Source organism: Camellia sinensis, unplaced genomic scaffold, assembly GCF_055761805.1.
Source record: "Camellia sinensis isolate YWXY unplaced genomic scaffold, ASM5576180v1 Unanchor3, whole genome shotgun sequence".
Lineage (NCBI taxonomy): Eukaryota > Viridiplantae > Streptophyta > Magnoliopsida > Ericales > Theaceae > Camellia > Camellia sinensis.
The window spans coordinates 86,635-103,094 of record NW_028129178.1 but is presented as its reverse complement, the minus strand read 5'-3'; the positions used below and the strand labels follow the sequence as shown (position 1 = coordinate 103,094).

Here is a 16,460-nt window from a genome sequence, read left to right as displayed (position 1 = left end):
ACCGCATCACTATACCACCTAAGTTGGTTGAACGACACAACGTGGTCCCTATAAGCTTCACCTCTCGCTTTCTCAACACCAAGCCAAGTAACCCGGTAACTAATGTCCAGCCCGTAGTCGTTCTTCAACTCAAACATGGCGTTAGTGGGCTGCGTCAATGGTTGAGCATGCACACAATCCGCAACAACATCAACCACCAAATCGGACCCGGTACGTGGGTTCTTGGACGTTCGAACAGCTACACCACATATGTGCAAACTATTAAACCTCTTCAAACAAAAAATACCATTGCCTATTAACACCGTCACATGTACCGACCACGTACATCCCATCGACCCTACAAACTTACACACATTTGTTACACACACCGAATCATTTTTCACGTATTTAACGGTCTGAAATTCATCGGCTTCACCCATAAAACATTGACTCACATTTGAAACACCGCTTACCCACCCAACCGACAAATAGGTCTTCAACCTATGCTGGCAATACGATGATAATAGATTCATCCAGTCGTCCATATTGAACATCTTGTCACCTGCGGACTTGCTCTTACCCTCACCCATACAAACTCCGCCACTGTGATTGCCACTGTCTCCCCTTTACGTAATTGAATAAGGATGTCGATATGATTGAGTTTCAAAAACTTCGCAAGAGACAACATATTCTGAACATCCTCATCACACACAACCTTGAACTTGTTATATCCAGGTACGACAAAAAATAACAACACCATCTCAGGGTCCAACCCATCAAACTTCTCGCATATCCCATTGATCAACTCTGCGTATGTCAACGCTTGCTGAAGGCACATGACAGCGTTTGTTTGTCTGTAAGAACATAACAGCAAAACAGTAACCTCCATGCCTGTACACAAAAAAACCACAAGTAAAATCCCTGACTCGTCGTAAACGGTAACCAAATACATCCGACTGACACAAAAATCCGACACAGTACACACACACCAACACACATTCAAAAAACCCATTGAAACAACACCTCACACAGAAACCCAAAACACATCATTACTGTAACATCCCGAAATAAATACAATAAACCATCCACGACGATAAGTAAATAACAATATAAATCAGAGTATAATAGCCTTCCATTACATAAGACTCAGTTGTACATAAGGGTGACATATGCAAATATACATTCATAAGTCCTACCTTGAATCTATAGCATATGTCAACAACAAAATATGAAATAGAAGTTAAACACCCTTTAATTTGACTTAAATTTCACTTTAATTCATAAAGTTTCAATTTGAACAATTTGGTTTATACACTTTAAACCTAGTTTCAATTTAGTGTTTTTTTTGTGTGTGTGTGTGTGTGTGTGTGTCTATCTAAATCAGAGATTAAAATTAACAATTTTGGAACACTTGTTAGTTTTCTAAAGTTTCAATTTAGTTATTTCATGTAAATTGGAGGTTAAATTAATAATTTTGGGACATATATTAATTTTGTAAGATGTACACGTACGTAAAATTAATAAAAATTTAGATAGAATGATCAAATTGGAACTAGACTTAAAATGTAGAAACCAAATTATTCAAATTGAAGCTATAGGAATTAAAATGAGATTTGAGTCAAACTATGAAAAATCTAAAAAATTCTCGAGATAATGATTTGTGATTATGATTCAATTTCAAATAATGAATAGCAATCCCAATCAAACAATTAACAACAAATCAACACAACGATTTAACGTGAAAAAAAAAATCATAATTGGACTCCTCCAATTGTGATAAAAAATCATAGGCCACAACCACCAAATAATCCACTAAGACAAAAAAGGAATTACACATAAGAACCCTTAATTACATAGCAAATCCACGCCTAAATTGAACCGAACTTGGTGTGCCTCTTCCACCACCGTCTTCCTTCGGAATTGCTTTGTCCAACGTTGAATCCACAACACCAATATCGAATCGATAACGATGAGCCACTCCGAAATCTACTAAAGCTTCAAACCCAAGTTCTTTGGAATCCACTGATGACCACCTCTCTTTTTATGTGAATGAAAGAACAAAAACAACCATAGATGTTTGTTAATATGAAACTCGTTGATTGTAGAGGCCCGGGTCAGAAAACCCGATCCATTTAAATTTTTTTGATTAGGACATGGAGTTATCTGAGTGATTTTGGTTGTGTCTGGGTGGTTTGGACCTTCGGTGTGTTCAGGCTGGCTTCAAAACAGCAGCCCAGGTGTTCTGCCTCAGGTTGGTCACGTCTACGACTAGCAAGTTCACGCCCGCGATGGGCTAAGAGTGGTCGCGCTTGTAATGGGGTTGCGACTAGGCCGCAACCGAATCCAACTTCAGGTTTGCTGGCACAGGAGAGGATGCGTGGCCCATAATGGAGTGTGTATCTTGCGAGGGTAAGTCGCGACCTTCACAGTCGCGCTCGCAGCTCCTATTGTTGCACCCGCAGTCTTGTTCACTGAATCACAGTCGCGGTCTATTTGTCTATATATGGCACTAAAAGTTGAAAATATCTCATTTTTGAGTCTCTTCTCTCTCTTCTCGCCCTTTCTGCCATTTTTTTCCCTTTTCAAGCTTGGTTTTCATATATTTCTACCCATTTTCTACCGCTACATAGAATTCGGTGAGGACTTCTTTTTAATTTGAGTAGATTGTGGTTTCGTGATCGATGATTTTTTGGGTTGTCTCCTCTTCGCTTCAAGAGGTAGAGATTTCTTTGATTCTTTTCAATACCTAGTCTGCGGATATACATGTGGTAGGTTTTATTACACAAAAATCATATATGTTGTAGACTTTCAAAATCATGTAAAGAAAGTTCATGATTTAAGTTTTGGGAGCTGAAATGGGATGGTTTTGGGTATTTTGGTTAATTAGGAGGTAGCTATGTGTAATGGTGTTGAGAATAAGGGAAAAATCTTATTTTACTATTAAGGGCTTAATTAGTAAAATGGGGTAAATTGTGTAATAATTGGGTTTTATGTTATGGAATAGAACTGATGGTTTAATTATTGAATTGGGATTTCATTGGGTCTCATGATTGTTTTGATTAATATCGTGTTGAGTTGATAGGGTTAATGTTTAACCCATTGGGCTTTTATTGAATAAAAAGGGATTTTGACTCGTGTTGAAAATGTTAAGGGTTTGGAATAACTGATTTGGTTTTGAAAGAAAAATTATGAGTTAAAAGCTTTTCTAAAATGGAACCATTGTGGAATTTAATTTGGGTTAATGGGTTATTTATCAGTTTAGAGATTTTGTCCTTAGTTATCGATGGAAGATGACTTTGTGCTATTGAATAGATTATGTGTATGTATTACACTTGTACGGTATTTGTAGTTTAGCTTGTTGTGGTATTTTGTGTATGTTGTGTGAGAGGTTCGTTTCTCTCTAGTTGAGCTGGCAAAGCATGGCGCCCTCACAAAGGTTTCCTCCCCCTACCGGTTTGTGCTCAGTAAAGTGAAGTGAGGTCCGTTTCTCTGTGGGTGAGGCTAGTAAAGCGTGGCACATTGACAGATTGCGCTTGGAAAAGTATGACCTAAGAGGCGTTCCCTTCTTGGTGACATCAGTAAAGCGTTAGGTATATTTTATGTGTTTTATTTTATTAATATCTATGTTGTAGGCCGATGAGAATGAAAGTATGTATTACTTTCCATTATTGGTATTTGGAATATGTTTATCTCTTTGTTATTATGTGTATACCTGGTGATTTGAGGTTTTGGGTTTAGGTATGAACGTGTTCTCTTTAAAATCAAATGTTAGAGTCAAACTCTTTTAAAATGAACGTAGAGGGTTAATGAAAGAAAGAAGTGCTGAGAGGTAGTGTTTGCATTAATTGGAAAACTAGAAGGGAATTGAGTTATGTTCTGTGATGTCAAAGAATATGGAAATTTTGGGGAAAAAAATGTACATGTGTAGTATATTCTGGAATATTAAACCGTTACACTACATATACTGTCAGGTACATGGCTAGAGGGATTGTTCAGACTTGAAATCTTTTATTTATTTGTTAGCCACGGGGCCTTTCATTTGTTGGCTAAATGCCATGTATTGTATAAGGGTAAATCTCTTTCATTTACTATTGTTCAATGTAAGCTTGAGGGCATTGTACAAGATTTGTTTATATATCATAAATATTGTGAGAGAGAATGTCATTCTTTATTTATTTGTCTGTATGACGTGTGTATGAAATTATTTAAACGGATAATAGCATAAATGATTTGGTAATGGATTCGTGTAGTAAAAATTGGGGCGTTACAATCAATCAATCACCCTCAAATCATCAAGGGAAAAAAAAATACATAAACATTCTTCAATATAGAACAAACAATGCACAATATATTAAATAGAGCTGCGAAAACCACTAGAGCGCTCACTTTATCGCTCGAGCGATGTGACTAAAGGCAATACTAACATATGGGTTAACCGCTCGAGTGCAACGTCTACCTCTTCAGCGGTAAACATGCTTTTCCAAAAGTTCATAATGCAAACAGAAATATTGAATGAACTATTTCATCGCTCAAGCGCACAAAATACCGCTTGAGTGGTTAATCAACTTTGACTTCTTTCTTGGCTTCGAGGGCCCTACGCCTCAACCTCACCTGGGTGCTGCCCCCTAGACCCCTGCAAGCTGCCGGGTAACTCGATCTTCGTACTTAGTCAGCGAAGTGGCAAATAAGGAATGCTCAAGTCAATATTCAAAATGTCAGTACAAACTCCTCTACACAGGCACAACTCATGATTGATTCGCATCTAAACTCTCATAACTCACAGATATAATAGAGAGAATAAAAATATAACAGAATAGAGTTTTGTCTAATGGGATTGCCAATTAGAAAAATCTAATCAAATACATGACTAAAAAGTTTGAATAAGTTTTTAAAAAAAAAAAAAAATTATATTGTCACAACATAAGAATCTCAATACATACCATTTGTTTTGTTCGCATACAAACTTTTAAATAAAACGGCAAATGTTTATACATAAACAAGAAAAAAATAAATCGTTCAAATATATATTTCATTCCACTGTTTAAGTTACATAATTGTTTTTTAGTCATAAATTTATATCCAAATATCTGATTTTTATTTAGAAATTTATATCTAACATGAATAAATCTAGGGAATCCCACTTAGGGGTGTTTTAGAGGTAAGTTGGAGGCTAAAATAATTATTAAAACAAAATATTATATTTAAGTTATAATTATTTTATTTTGTCTTTCACAATCATTAAATTAACTTAAAAAAATCAATTAACTTTCCAAACAAAACTTTTATAATCAAATTAAAATAACGAAAAAAAATAAAAATTCAATTAAAATAATTAACTCCAAAATAAGACCTTAAAATTACCTTGAATTTACTCCAAATACGAATGTGGGGTTGATATTAAGCGTAAACTGTTCTGACCAATGTTTTAAAACCCGGATCGGACCGGCCGGTCGAACCGGTTGGACCGGGAACCGGGCCTTGTTCCGGTCCGGTCAGCCCTCTAAAACCGGCTTAGAAATGCAAAACCGGTAAACCCGACGGTTGAACCGGGAAAACCGGTGACCCGGTCCCGGTTCAGTGGGTTGGACCGCTGGCTTTTTTCTATTTTTTTTTCTAATTTTCTTTCCTTCTTTTCTTTCTTTCTTATATATTTATATATATATATATATATTATATAAATATATTTCAAAATTTTGACTAAAAATTCTTACTTCAAGAGTCTCCTCTCATAAGGAAGAGTCTCATTGGAAGTTTGAGAAAATTGTGAAAGTCTATTCCTATATATAGGAAAAAAAATTTCAAAAAGAACCTACAAAATTCTATGTGGGATTTAATCAAATTATTTGAAACATATTGATTGAAGGGAGAGTTGAAATTTTCATTTCCCTCCAAAATTAAACCTAACATTCAATCAATTTGTTTGGAGGGAATGTTTAAAAAATTTAATTTCTTTAAAACAAGTAACTTTTTTTTTATCAATTATGACTTTATTAAATATTATTAATAAATACTATACAATAATTTTTATTTTTATTTGAGTATTTATATGTATTTTTATTTATTTATAATTTATAATTATATTTTTTAATTATATAATATTCATTATGACGTTACGGTTCGACCGCTATGATCTGACGGTCCGATCCCTTTTCCGGTTCGCTCACCTGTGCGAATTTCAAAACATTGGTTCTGACTAATTTCTGAAAACATATTTCGTGGGTACCGAAATTTGCCAGAATTGAGAGCGAGAGAGAGAGAGAGAGAGGAGAGGAGACAGGCTCTGTTTCACCCAAACAGCGAAGAGCGTGATTTAGGACTATTTAGAGAGAGAGATAGAGAGAGAGAGAAGATACGGTGTTTTGGGTGTTCCTTTGGTTTGGTTTGGTTGGTTTGGATCGACACAACGATTGCTTATCCAACTCTCCTTATCTCTGCTTCAAAGCTTCAACCATGGTAAATCCAATGCCATTCTCTTCGGATCTACTTGTTGGTTTTATTTCCTTTGGCTTTTTCACATACATATATGAATACCCAGATTGCACATTGCTAGAATTTGCCATAGCTGGTACAAGCGACTGACCTACTTTTTGGTCCATCTTGATGTTCATTTCCATTATTAATTGTTTCAATTCATCGATTTCTGTGATCTTCTTATCAATAACTGTTTCATGCTTTTCAATCATTTCCCCTTGTTTGACTGCTCTGATACCAAGTGATATGTTTTGGTAAGAACAACCCAGTTAATGGATAGAAGATACAAAGATTACAGTTTCACAGACGGCCTTAATCTTTGCAACTACATCTACCTATACACCCAATTCCCAATTCCCAATTCCTTCCAATTACAAAGTGTTTTTAGACATTCTAACTAATTCCATCTACCTACCTACCTCTAAGGTAGTGTTCGGTTCACTAGAATGAAGGTGGATTGGACTGGAATTGTCATTCCTTAACCATTCCCCTTAATATCCCATTTTTAATTTTTAATTTTTAATTTTTAATTTTTAATTTTTTTTAGTGGCCAAATGTGAGAATGGACATTCTATGGAATGATGATTCCATTCTGGCTCATTTCAATGAACCAAACATTACATAACTGCTCTGTAATGAACACAATTGATATAACAACTTCTTGTGTCCAACCAATTACATGCTGCCACGCTTAACCAATGAACAACTCCCACATGCACACTTAGTCCTGCTCACGGTAACAAGCTAAGTGATTGCCACATGTCCTCTTTATTTTAAATTCTAACTGTAACAATCTCAGAACAACTTTGTATCAGTATGTATATGCATACATATTTTAGTCGAAATATAGCTGCTAGTTTTCTGGACGTATATATTTATCGAAATATAGCTCCTTGAGATTGCACAAACAATTCATAATTATGGGATTTAAGTTTGTCTTTTCTAATTGTTGGATCTGTACTTAGAGGCTTTTTGGTTGTGTTTTCAACTTTTGTTTTTATGTTTTAAGTTTTTGAGAAACACATAAAATTTGTTTCGTGATCTATTTACGATTCCCAAAAAACAATCCCATTTTAGAAACTATCAAAAAGTTATTTTCAAATTTTCAAAACTATTTTGGCACAAAAAATGAAGAATAATGGTGCTTTAAATTTTTCATTTTTATTTTTTGTTTTTGAAAATACAATAAAATATAAACACAACCAAACAAACCTTAGGTTATGTTTGGATCATAAATTTAGATAGGGATTTAGAAAGGGAAAGAAAAAATGTTAGGTGAAATGTGAATGAAATATAACTACATTTCACCTACATTTTTCTTTTCCTTTTTCAAATTACTACTCAAATCCATAATCAAAATAGAGCCATATAGCTCATTTGGATGGATGTCTAGATTTTAAATTAAGAGATTTGAGGTTGAATTTTGTAAAAATATTGGAGACTTGGCTATTATGGGTAGATAGAAAAACTATACTTGACTACGAAGCACGTGGTATAGATATTGGTACTGGTACAATTGAAATATTTCAAAAGGAAAATGAGATAAGAGAAACTAATATCTTACTTTTATTAGGTATTTTTCAAAAAATTCATTTTTTGGGTTACCCTTGGAAAAATGAACAAGTATTAGTAATTTCGTATATTAAATGAACTCAGGGTACAGGTGTCGGGTGCTGGTATGTATCTAGATGTTGGATTATCAAATCATAAATTTATGGATACGAGGACTCGGCAAAAAAATGTCATATTTTTTTATTTTTAATCAAGTATGTGAGATAAAATGATGCTATATGTAACTAGGGATGACAATTTCAACCCGGCCCAACGGGGACCCGACCCCCCGTCCCCGAATTGAACGATTTTTTTCCCGAAAAATACTCCCGACGGGCCGGAAATGGTATTTAAAAATAAATCCCCGATGATATTCGGGCCGGGGACGGGGATACATTTTCCAACCCCGGCCCCGGCCCCGGCCCCGCCCCGTTCAGCCCCCCGACCTTGTTTATATATAGATATATAAATATATGGGTGTTGTGTGTTCTGAACACACTGTTCATTTCATATATATAAATATATATATATGTGTGTTGTGTGTGTGTTATAGCTGGCCTACCCCCTCTCTCTCTCTCTCTCTCTCTCTCACACACACACACACACGCACAAACGAAGCTCCATCACCGACGGCTCCTCTCGTCTCACCGGTAGCTCCCTCACCGCCGGCTTCTTCTCTCCTTCTCACGGTATCTCCGTCTCTCTCTCTCTTTCTCTCTCTCTCACAGATCTCCTCTCTCTCTCTCACACGGATCTCCTCTCTCTCTCTCCCTCTCTTGTTTTTTGCTTTTGTTCTTCAGATCTGGAAAATGATGGCGATGAAGATGAAGATGTTGCTTTCAGATTTGTTGGTGATGATGAAGATCGTTTTCTGATGAAGATGAAAATGATCTCTCTCTCACAGAATTTTTTTTTTTTTGATGTTCTTGATGGTGATGAAGATCTGTTCTTGATGCTGCTTTTTTGATGTTGTTGAGATGTTGATGTTTTTTTTTTTTTTTTTTTTTTTTTGATGTTGTTGATGTTGTATTTTTGGCTGGGGATTTTCGGGGTCGAGGAAACCCGATCCCCGTTAGGGGGCGGTAGTTGGTTCCCCGTCGGGGATGGGGACGGGGACAGGGGGAAGTTATGCCATCCGGGATTGGGGACGGGGAGGGTGATCCCTGGCCCCGCCCCGCCCCGTTGCCATTCCTATATGTAATATATAGTGTCAAAAAGACAGTTATAGTAATTATACAACAATATGTATATATAATGATAGTGTTGTATACAATTAAATAAGAAGTATCCGTTAAAAAGTATCTCTGACACATACACCATTGTTCGAGTGCTGAATGTTCGACATGGGTATTTGATTTATTTTGAAAAGTCCGTGTAACATGGGTAATTTCATTTCCCTATTTTTTTCCTTTCTCTCAACAAATTTGGGATCCAAACAAAAAGAAACTTATGCATGTAAGCTTCAAATTACTTTTTCCGTGATAAGCACGAGCACGGACACGGACACGGACACGGATACGGACACAATAAGGACATGCGAACACGCAAATGTTTTTTGGAAAAAGAGGCATGACATGCAGGGCCCACGTAAAAAATATTTATTTATTTATTTATTATATGTCATATTGATGTAGGACAATTAGGTACAATGTTGCGAGAACGGTAAAGTTGGATTTTGTGAGTTTTTATTGTGATTTCAAGCTGAAAAGTAATGGAAAAGTTGGGGCTTTGACTAGTATATGGAAGAATTAGGGTTAGGGCTTAATGTAATAAACTAGAAGATTGAAAGAAGTTTTAAAGCTCTCAAATTTTTATAAAATATCAATTCTATTAAATTATAAGCATTATATGGCTTTATGTAAAACTAGGAGATTTCCTAAACCAAATATAACCAAAAAAGGAAATTACAATATTTTTGACTTCTAAAACTAATTTAAGACTAAATAAGAAATATAAATAAAAATTAATTAAATAACTTAACCCATAAGACAATCCATGGGTGACCCCTACAAGCCATACCCATAAATTCTGTAAATTACCAAGATACCCCTAACCTTAAAAATCGTAAAAAACATAAAAATAATAATAAAATAAGACTAATAATACTAGAAATATGACTATGCGTGGTTACTTTCAGTTTTTCCTTAAAATCATGCCAAGTTCCAAATATCACTGCTATTTTGAATTTACTCTTTCTGGAGCTTCCTATACTTTGCATCACATATTTTTTAATACTATATATTTATTTTATATCAAACATTTAATTTTATCAAATCCATCAGCTTTGGGTATGTTATTTTGATAAAATAAAATAAAAAAAAAAACCTCAACATGTCCCCAACGTTTCTTAATTGTCCTAGTGTATCCAACACTTGTCCGGCCCGTGCCCATGTTGGACACCGGTAGGTGACCTACGGAGAGATCTCTGTGCTTCATAGCTTTTCCACATAGGTAGGCCCAAAGATTATTTTATTTTATTTTTTATTTTTTTCCTTTGTTTTTGGGTGGGGGGCTTTAAATTTTGAATTTTTTTTTTTTTTTTTTGTAACTATTTTATGAGCGATATCCATGTACACAAACAAGCCCCTAAACCTTTCAAAATCAGCTTATAGGGAAGTTTTGGATTTAACTTTATAACTGGTCTCTTATCTAATAGATGCCTTTTTTTTTAAATGTTAGCTTGATAAGATTTATCATATAATTATAAAAAAATGTATGATATGCATTCTCTATTTTTTTTTTTCCCCACAAAAATTTGCTTAGAAGTTAGAATCATATACATAAGATGATCTTTGAATTTTGGATATGCTAATGAGAACAAATAGACGACAGTTGCCATTGGTCTCTCTCTCTCTCACAAATTTTAGATTTACTTAATCTTGACATGATAACCAAGCCATAGGTTGCACAGGTTTTGTGTTTCTTTGAAGGTTTTTAATTCACCCTGGGGGAATGTTAAGAGGCCTATTCCTAAAATGTTAGTGGACTGTGTTGGAGGAAATTACAAATTTTAGTGGGTGGACTTTAGTGGAGTTATAAATTATTTTTCTTTGTGAATGTGGCTGATTTTGCAAATGAATTTTTGAAGCACACTATGCTTCAAGTGGATTGCTAATATGTTATCTTTTGTCTATCGCAGTGTATATTTATATATACACTTCTTTTTTTTTTGTTTTTGAATGTGAAAATTTATAACATCTGTATCTTTTGGAAGTTGAGGCGGAGCGTTGTGCAAGTTTATTTATTTATTACTCTGCTGGGGAAGATTTGCAGGACCTCCTTTTTGTTGATTATTACCAGTCTCATGAGAAATGTATGACTTCTTGATAATGAAATTTTATTACTAGATTGTCTTTTATTATGCTGTTAAGGGGAACATTCGACTCCTTGTTTTTAAGGTGTAATTTAGAAAGGAGATGGCTTGCATTGCTTCATATCCTGATAATAGAACTTCTCAAAAACCCTTATTATAGATGCAAAAAGTATATAGTGGTCTTTGTTATAAAATTCAAACTTAACCGAAATGAAATGGATCCTTGTTGTCTAAGGTAAACTGTGTCCACGTGTTTGCACTATGAACAACAACATATAACCAAGTCAGGTTTTCACTTATTATAAATCACTTTAGCCATGTATTTAGATATTTCATAGTTTTTGAAGAAGCAATATAATTTGGGTGAATAGTATGAGGTAGCTTATTATTCGACTTTTATTTGTCCCTTGTGACAAAACTGGTCCTGCTTGTTGCCTCTTTCTGAACATAATTCTTGTGGGAATAACTTGCTACTTTAATGAGTTATGTAAAGGGTTCAGTAGCTTTCAACAGCATCATTTCATAGGGTTCAGTAGCTTTCAACAGCATCATTTCTTTGCTAGAATAATATAATGGCTGGTGTTTCTTTTGCCTATGAAAATGAGATAATGCTTAGTGACTATATGTTGTTGCACGTGTTCCAGATTCACTTTGTGCTTCTCATTAGCCGACAAGGAAAGGTGAGGTTGACAAAGTGGTATTCACCGTATACCCAAAAGGAAAGAACTAAGGTAATTTTAACTTTGCTTATATTTCCAATTCTTGGAGGTGCCAGTACATGCCAAGGGCACTTTTGGAAAAAAAAAAAGGAACCGAGTGTCTCCTTCTTCAAGTACTAGAAGATAAAATAATTATTGAAAACCATATTCTATCATGTTCGTTTCAGGGGATTACAGAGGGGAATTGGACTAAAAAATATGCGGTGCCCAAATGTCCCCCAATTCTCCCAGTCCCTTGTTTGCGTTGCCGGATAAGGGCGGATTATTTGTCCAGAATCCCCCATTTTCATGGGATTATTTGTCCAACCCCATGGTAACTAATTCCCTTTAGGATTATCTTCCTTCCTCAACCAATGTTCAAAATAATCCTCCAGCTCTTATCCTATTCTTTACCCTCCCCAACCAAACATAGTATAATAAATCACATGGTATATATTAAACCCATCCAATATCCCATGGTATGAAAGAAACACTTGGGTCCCATGATATTTACTTATCTCCCTTATCTCTTCTAATCCTTATCTACTTAAACAAGCATGGCCAAAGTGGCTTTGCATTGGGAGAAGATGCATAATGAATTCTTCTATGGCTTAAATGTCATGCTGTTGTTGTTTCAAACTTTCTTTTGAAGCAAGCTAACCATTTAGAACTAAGGAGTTTTCATTGTAAAGATTCAAGGAAATATGTTTTCAGTCATATATTGACTATCTTTAATTACATATGGTTAGCATATCTGAAATTAATTTGTGTAAATACGTCAAATGATAACTCAACCATATATAGCTTTCCTGAAGTGATGTGCATTTCATTCATCATTGAAATGTTACAGCAATGGATGTTCAATTTGCACAGGTCGTTCGAGAGCTCAGTGGTTTAATTCTCACGCGAGGCCCAAAGCTTTGCAACTTTGTGGAGTGGAGGGGTTTCAAAGTTGTCTATAAAAGGTAGGTTTTGATTTCCATCCCCAATTTGATGTTTATGCGTGCAACCTTCATTCCACGAGTAAAGGGAGTTCTGTTAATTTATATTTTTTTACAGATATGCCAGCCTGTATTTTTGCATGTGCATCAACCAGGATAACAATGAATTGGAGATCCTTGAAACTATACACCATTTTGTAGAAATACTTGACCACTATTTTGGAAGTGTGAGCCTGCTAAACCTTGGAAAATTAAAAATAATACTAATTAGATTACTCCACTATCTTTAACTTTAATTGATTTCCATGGTATTGTCTCCTCTTTATCAGGTCTGTGAGCTGGACTTGATCTTTAATTTCCATAAGGTATTTTCTGTTCGACCTGATTCATATTTAAATCCTTGATCTCTTTCCTGGTTTGTTCTGGAAGGCCATTGTTTAGCGGAAGGAAATTTAAGTGTTTTTTTTTTGGTTGGATCTCCAAATTGAATCAATGACGGTGGAACTGAATGTTTGAGAGTGATTCATTTAGTTAATTCCAATTAGTTAGGGTTTTCCATACTTCTATTTGTCTATGTGTTGTATTTCATATTGGACACCAATAAAATTGAGCCTTTTTTTTTCTTCCCATACAAGCCAAGGCACAAGTCTTTTCCTGAATCAAAAAGAAAAAGATTACCATATTTTTATAACCAATTATAGTTGTTGAAGATCCTGCTCTGAAACCATCATGAGAATGGGTGTGTTGTGATTACGGATGGTAGAGAGAGATAGTAGCTTAGCTCATTTTGTTCTCAATGACTTGTTATAATTTTTGAAAAGTTTCTGATCGAAAATTTGACAGGCTTATTACATATTGGATGAGGTTTTAATTGCCGGTGAACTTCAGGAGTCTAGCAAGAAAACCGTGCACCGTCTGATAGATGCACAGGTATTCTAGATTGTCCGACTGGCCTTTTGTTTCTTCATAGTTGTAATGCATTTACTTCACGAGATTTTGAGATTTTCTCTTTCTTATCGGTTTGTAGGATTCTTTAGTGGAGGCTGCTAAAGAGCAGGCCAGTTCAATTAGCAACATGATTGCGCAGGCGACCAAATGAGAGTACAGTAAAAGTTAAGCTCATGTTGGCCTATTTGGTGTAGCTTTTTGTAACCAAAAAGAAGTCAAAAGCACTCTTCCTCGGCTTCTAGATAATCAATTTTTTTTTTTTTTTTTTTTGCTATTTCTGCTTATAAATTGTAAACTGAAACTGCACCGATTGTCTAATACCAATTAAATATGATTAAATATTTGGTATGAGGAGGTAATGAGCTTTGTGCTTAGGCATAAGAAGATATGAATTGTTGTAATATTTTGCTTGAAGAATCTGAGAGAGCAGTATATGAGGATTATTAAACCATCCTAGCTTAATCTATAAGCTTTATTTAGGTTATTTAGGTCTTTTTAGCTCAATAGTGTAAATTTGTTCATACTTTAATTTTTGAACTTTATCTGATTGGTCACTCAAAGGAGCGGGTGCCACTCATAACTTTACCAGGTGGATCTCACTTTAGTTAGGTTCATATGTAAACTAAAATATAGAAAGAAAACAAAATTCCTATTCTGAAAAGGTGAACGAACAAGAGTAAGTGTGTTGCTTACCACTTAGGACCAAATCATCAGATTTGTTACAAAGTAAAGTACTTCATATTTAATTAATCTTTTTGACGTTATTTTTCTTTAAAAACACATTATTATTGAAGCAATGATGTTTTTATTCCTAATTCCCTGTTTTTCTCAAGATTGGGGTTTATTTGTGAATTTGGTATATATATATATATATATATGAATCTTTGAAATGCGATCAATAATTATTAATGCTTTTATATTGTTTTATGTCTAGAATTTACGGAAAAATTTGAATAGTACATCAGTTTGGATTCAAATAATTAGGAGAAAACTCTTGGAATTAATGAAGGGTTTTCATGATTTACGTGAATTTGCATATGTAATGAATCTCTCTCTCTCTCTGTCTTTCTAAGTTGAACCTCTCTCTATAGTTTCTCCTTTCTAGGGTTTTCAGTTGCGACGGCTGTTGGGGTGGGAGAGGGAGTCTCGAGCGGCCTTCAGCCACCTCATCGCTCCTCTCCCTTTTCTCTTTGTTTTCTTGTGGTGTTGTCCAATAACTTGGAAGTTATGGCTTTCCACCATCTCTCTCCTTGGTGAGGTGTTTCTTCTCCCCTTCGCTTCAACTCTAGCTGTGACCTAAATCTGCAGCCTCTCCTCTTCTCCGCCTCCATCTGGCATCGCCTCCATTCTCTCCCTTGCTCGCCGTCTTTCTCCACCAGATTCTCCGCCTCCCTTCCCAGATCTATCATCGTCACCTCCTCCTGCTACATTGGATTCACCGCCTTCTTTTCCAGATTTGCAGCCTTCACTACCGTCGGATTTGTTGCCGCTACTACTGGACGTTCGGTCGGTGGGTTTGTGTTTGTGTTTGTGTTTTCTGATTTTCTGGTTCTCTTTTGTGTCTTGTTTTGTTGTTTTGGTGTGTGGGAGTCCATTGGGGGGTGATTGTTAAGCTTACCCTCTCTATGATTGGGATTTCTAATTTATCTCAGACATACTCTACTGCCAAACTTTTATGATCAGCTCTGCTTCGCAGTATAAGTACGAGCACGAGCATGAGCAGAAGATGTGCGTCTGAATATTTTCATAGTTTCTTTCCTTTGTGATTCTTGTTATATTTTTACTTTGTTTGGTGTAAGTTTTAGTTTGGTTGGAGTTTTGTAAGTGTCGTTTGGCTTTATTTAATGAAATTTCCTTCAGATAAAAAAAAGATAGCATAATCAAACTTGGAATGATTTGTGGTTACTTAATGAAATTTCCTTCAGATAAAAAAAAGATAGCATAATCAAACTTGGAATGATTTGTGGTTACTGCAGGCATATAATTATTATAATGGATATGCAAGAAAAATTGGTTTTAGTGTCACGAAACGAAGGACAAATAGGAATGGAGGCAGAGAACAGAAAATCGACAATTTGATTGTAAGGTGAATCTTGTGTGTGAACTCATTAGGGATAAGTAACCATGTAATCAATCACAGCATTCCCATGGTATTGTGCTGTCTCAATGTTCACACTATTTGAAATCCTAAAGAAAGATCGAGATTTTCCAAATGAGACTTATCAATACTCATCGGAGCTAAAGCAATCAAATATTTTCTGTTATGTGTACAGAAATTGGAAGAGCTGAACAGCTAACTTCATTCGATCTGATTGCAACAATTTGATACAATGCGCAAAAGTTGGATTTCTTAAAAAGGGTGATTTACATGTCTTCTAGGCTACTTCAGACAAATGAAATAGGAAAACAAACATTTCTTCTACTCTTTTTGCACCATTAAAGAATGTGAAATAAGTGGTATTTTCTTTTGTGATGCTAGTCAAGAAAGAATTATGATTTGTTTAGCAAAGAACTATGACGTGTGGTATACTAGATGATGAAACGAAACAATTGATGTGG

General features: G+C 35.2%; 1 protein-coding gene across 1 annotated transcript; it reads left to right on the top strand.

Moving 5' to 3' along the window:
* Positions 1 to 6,181: 6,181 nt before the first annotated feature.
* LOC145789236 (AP-1 complex subunit sigma-1-like) lies at positions 6,182 to 14,385 on the top strand. Its single transcript, XM_082912256.1, has 7 exons — positions 6,182 to 6,432; positions 11,959 to 12,045; positions 12,886 to 12,977; positions 13,072 to 13,180; positions 13,283 to 13,318; positions 13,797 to 13,883; positions 13,981 to 14,385. The coding sequence occupies exons 1-7, from the start codon at positions 6,430 to 6,432 to the stop codon at positions 14,050 to 14,052; spliced, it is 486 nt and encodes a 161-aa protein (XP_082768382.1). The 5' UTR covers positions 6,182 to 6,429; the 3' UTR covers positions 14,053 to 14,385.
* Positions 14,386 to 16,460: the final 2,075 nt, after the last annotated feature.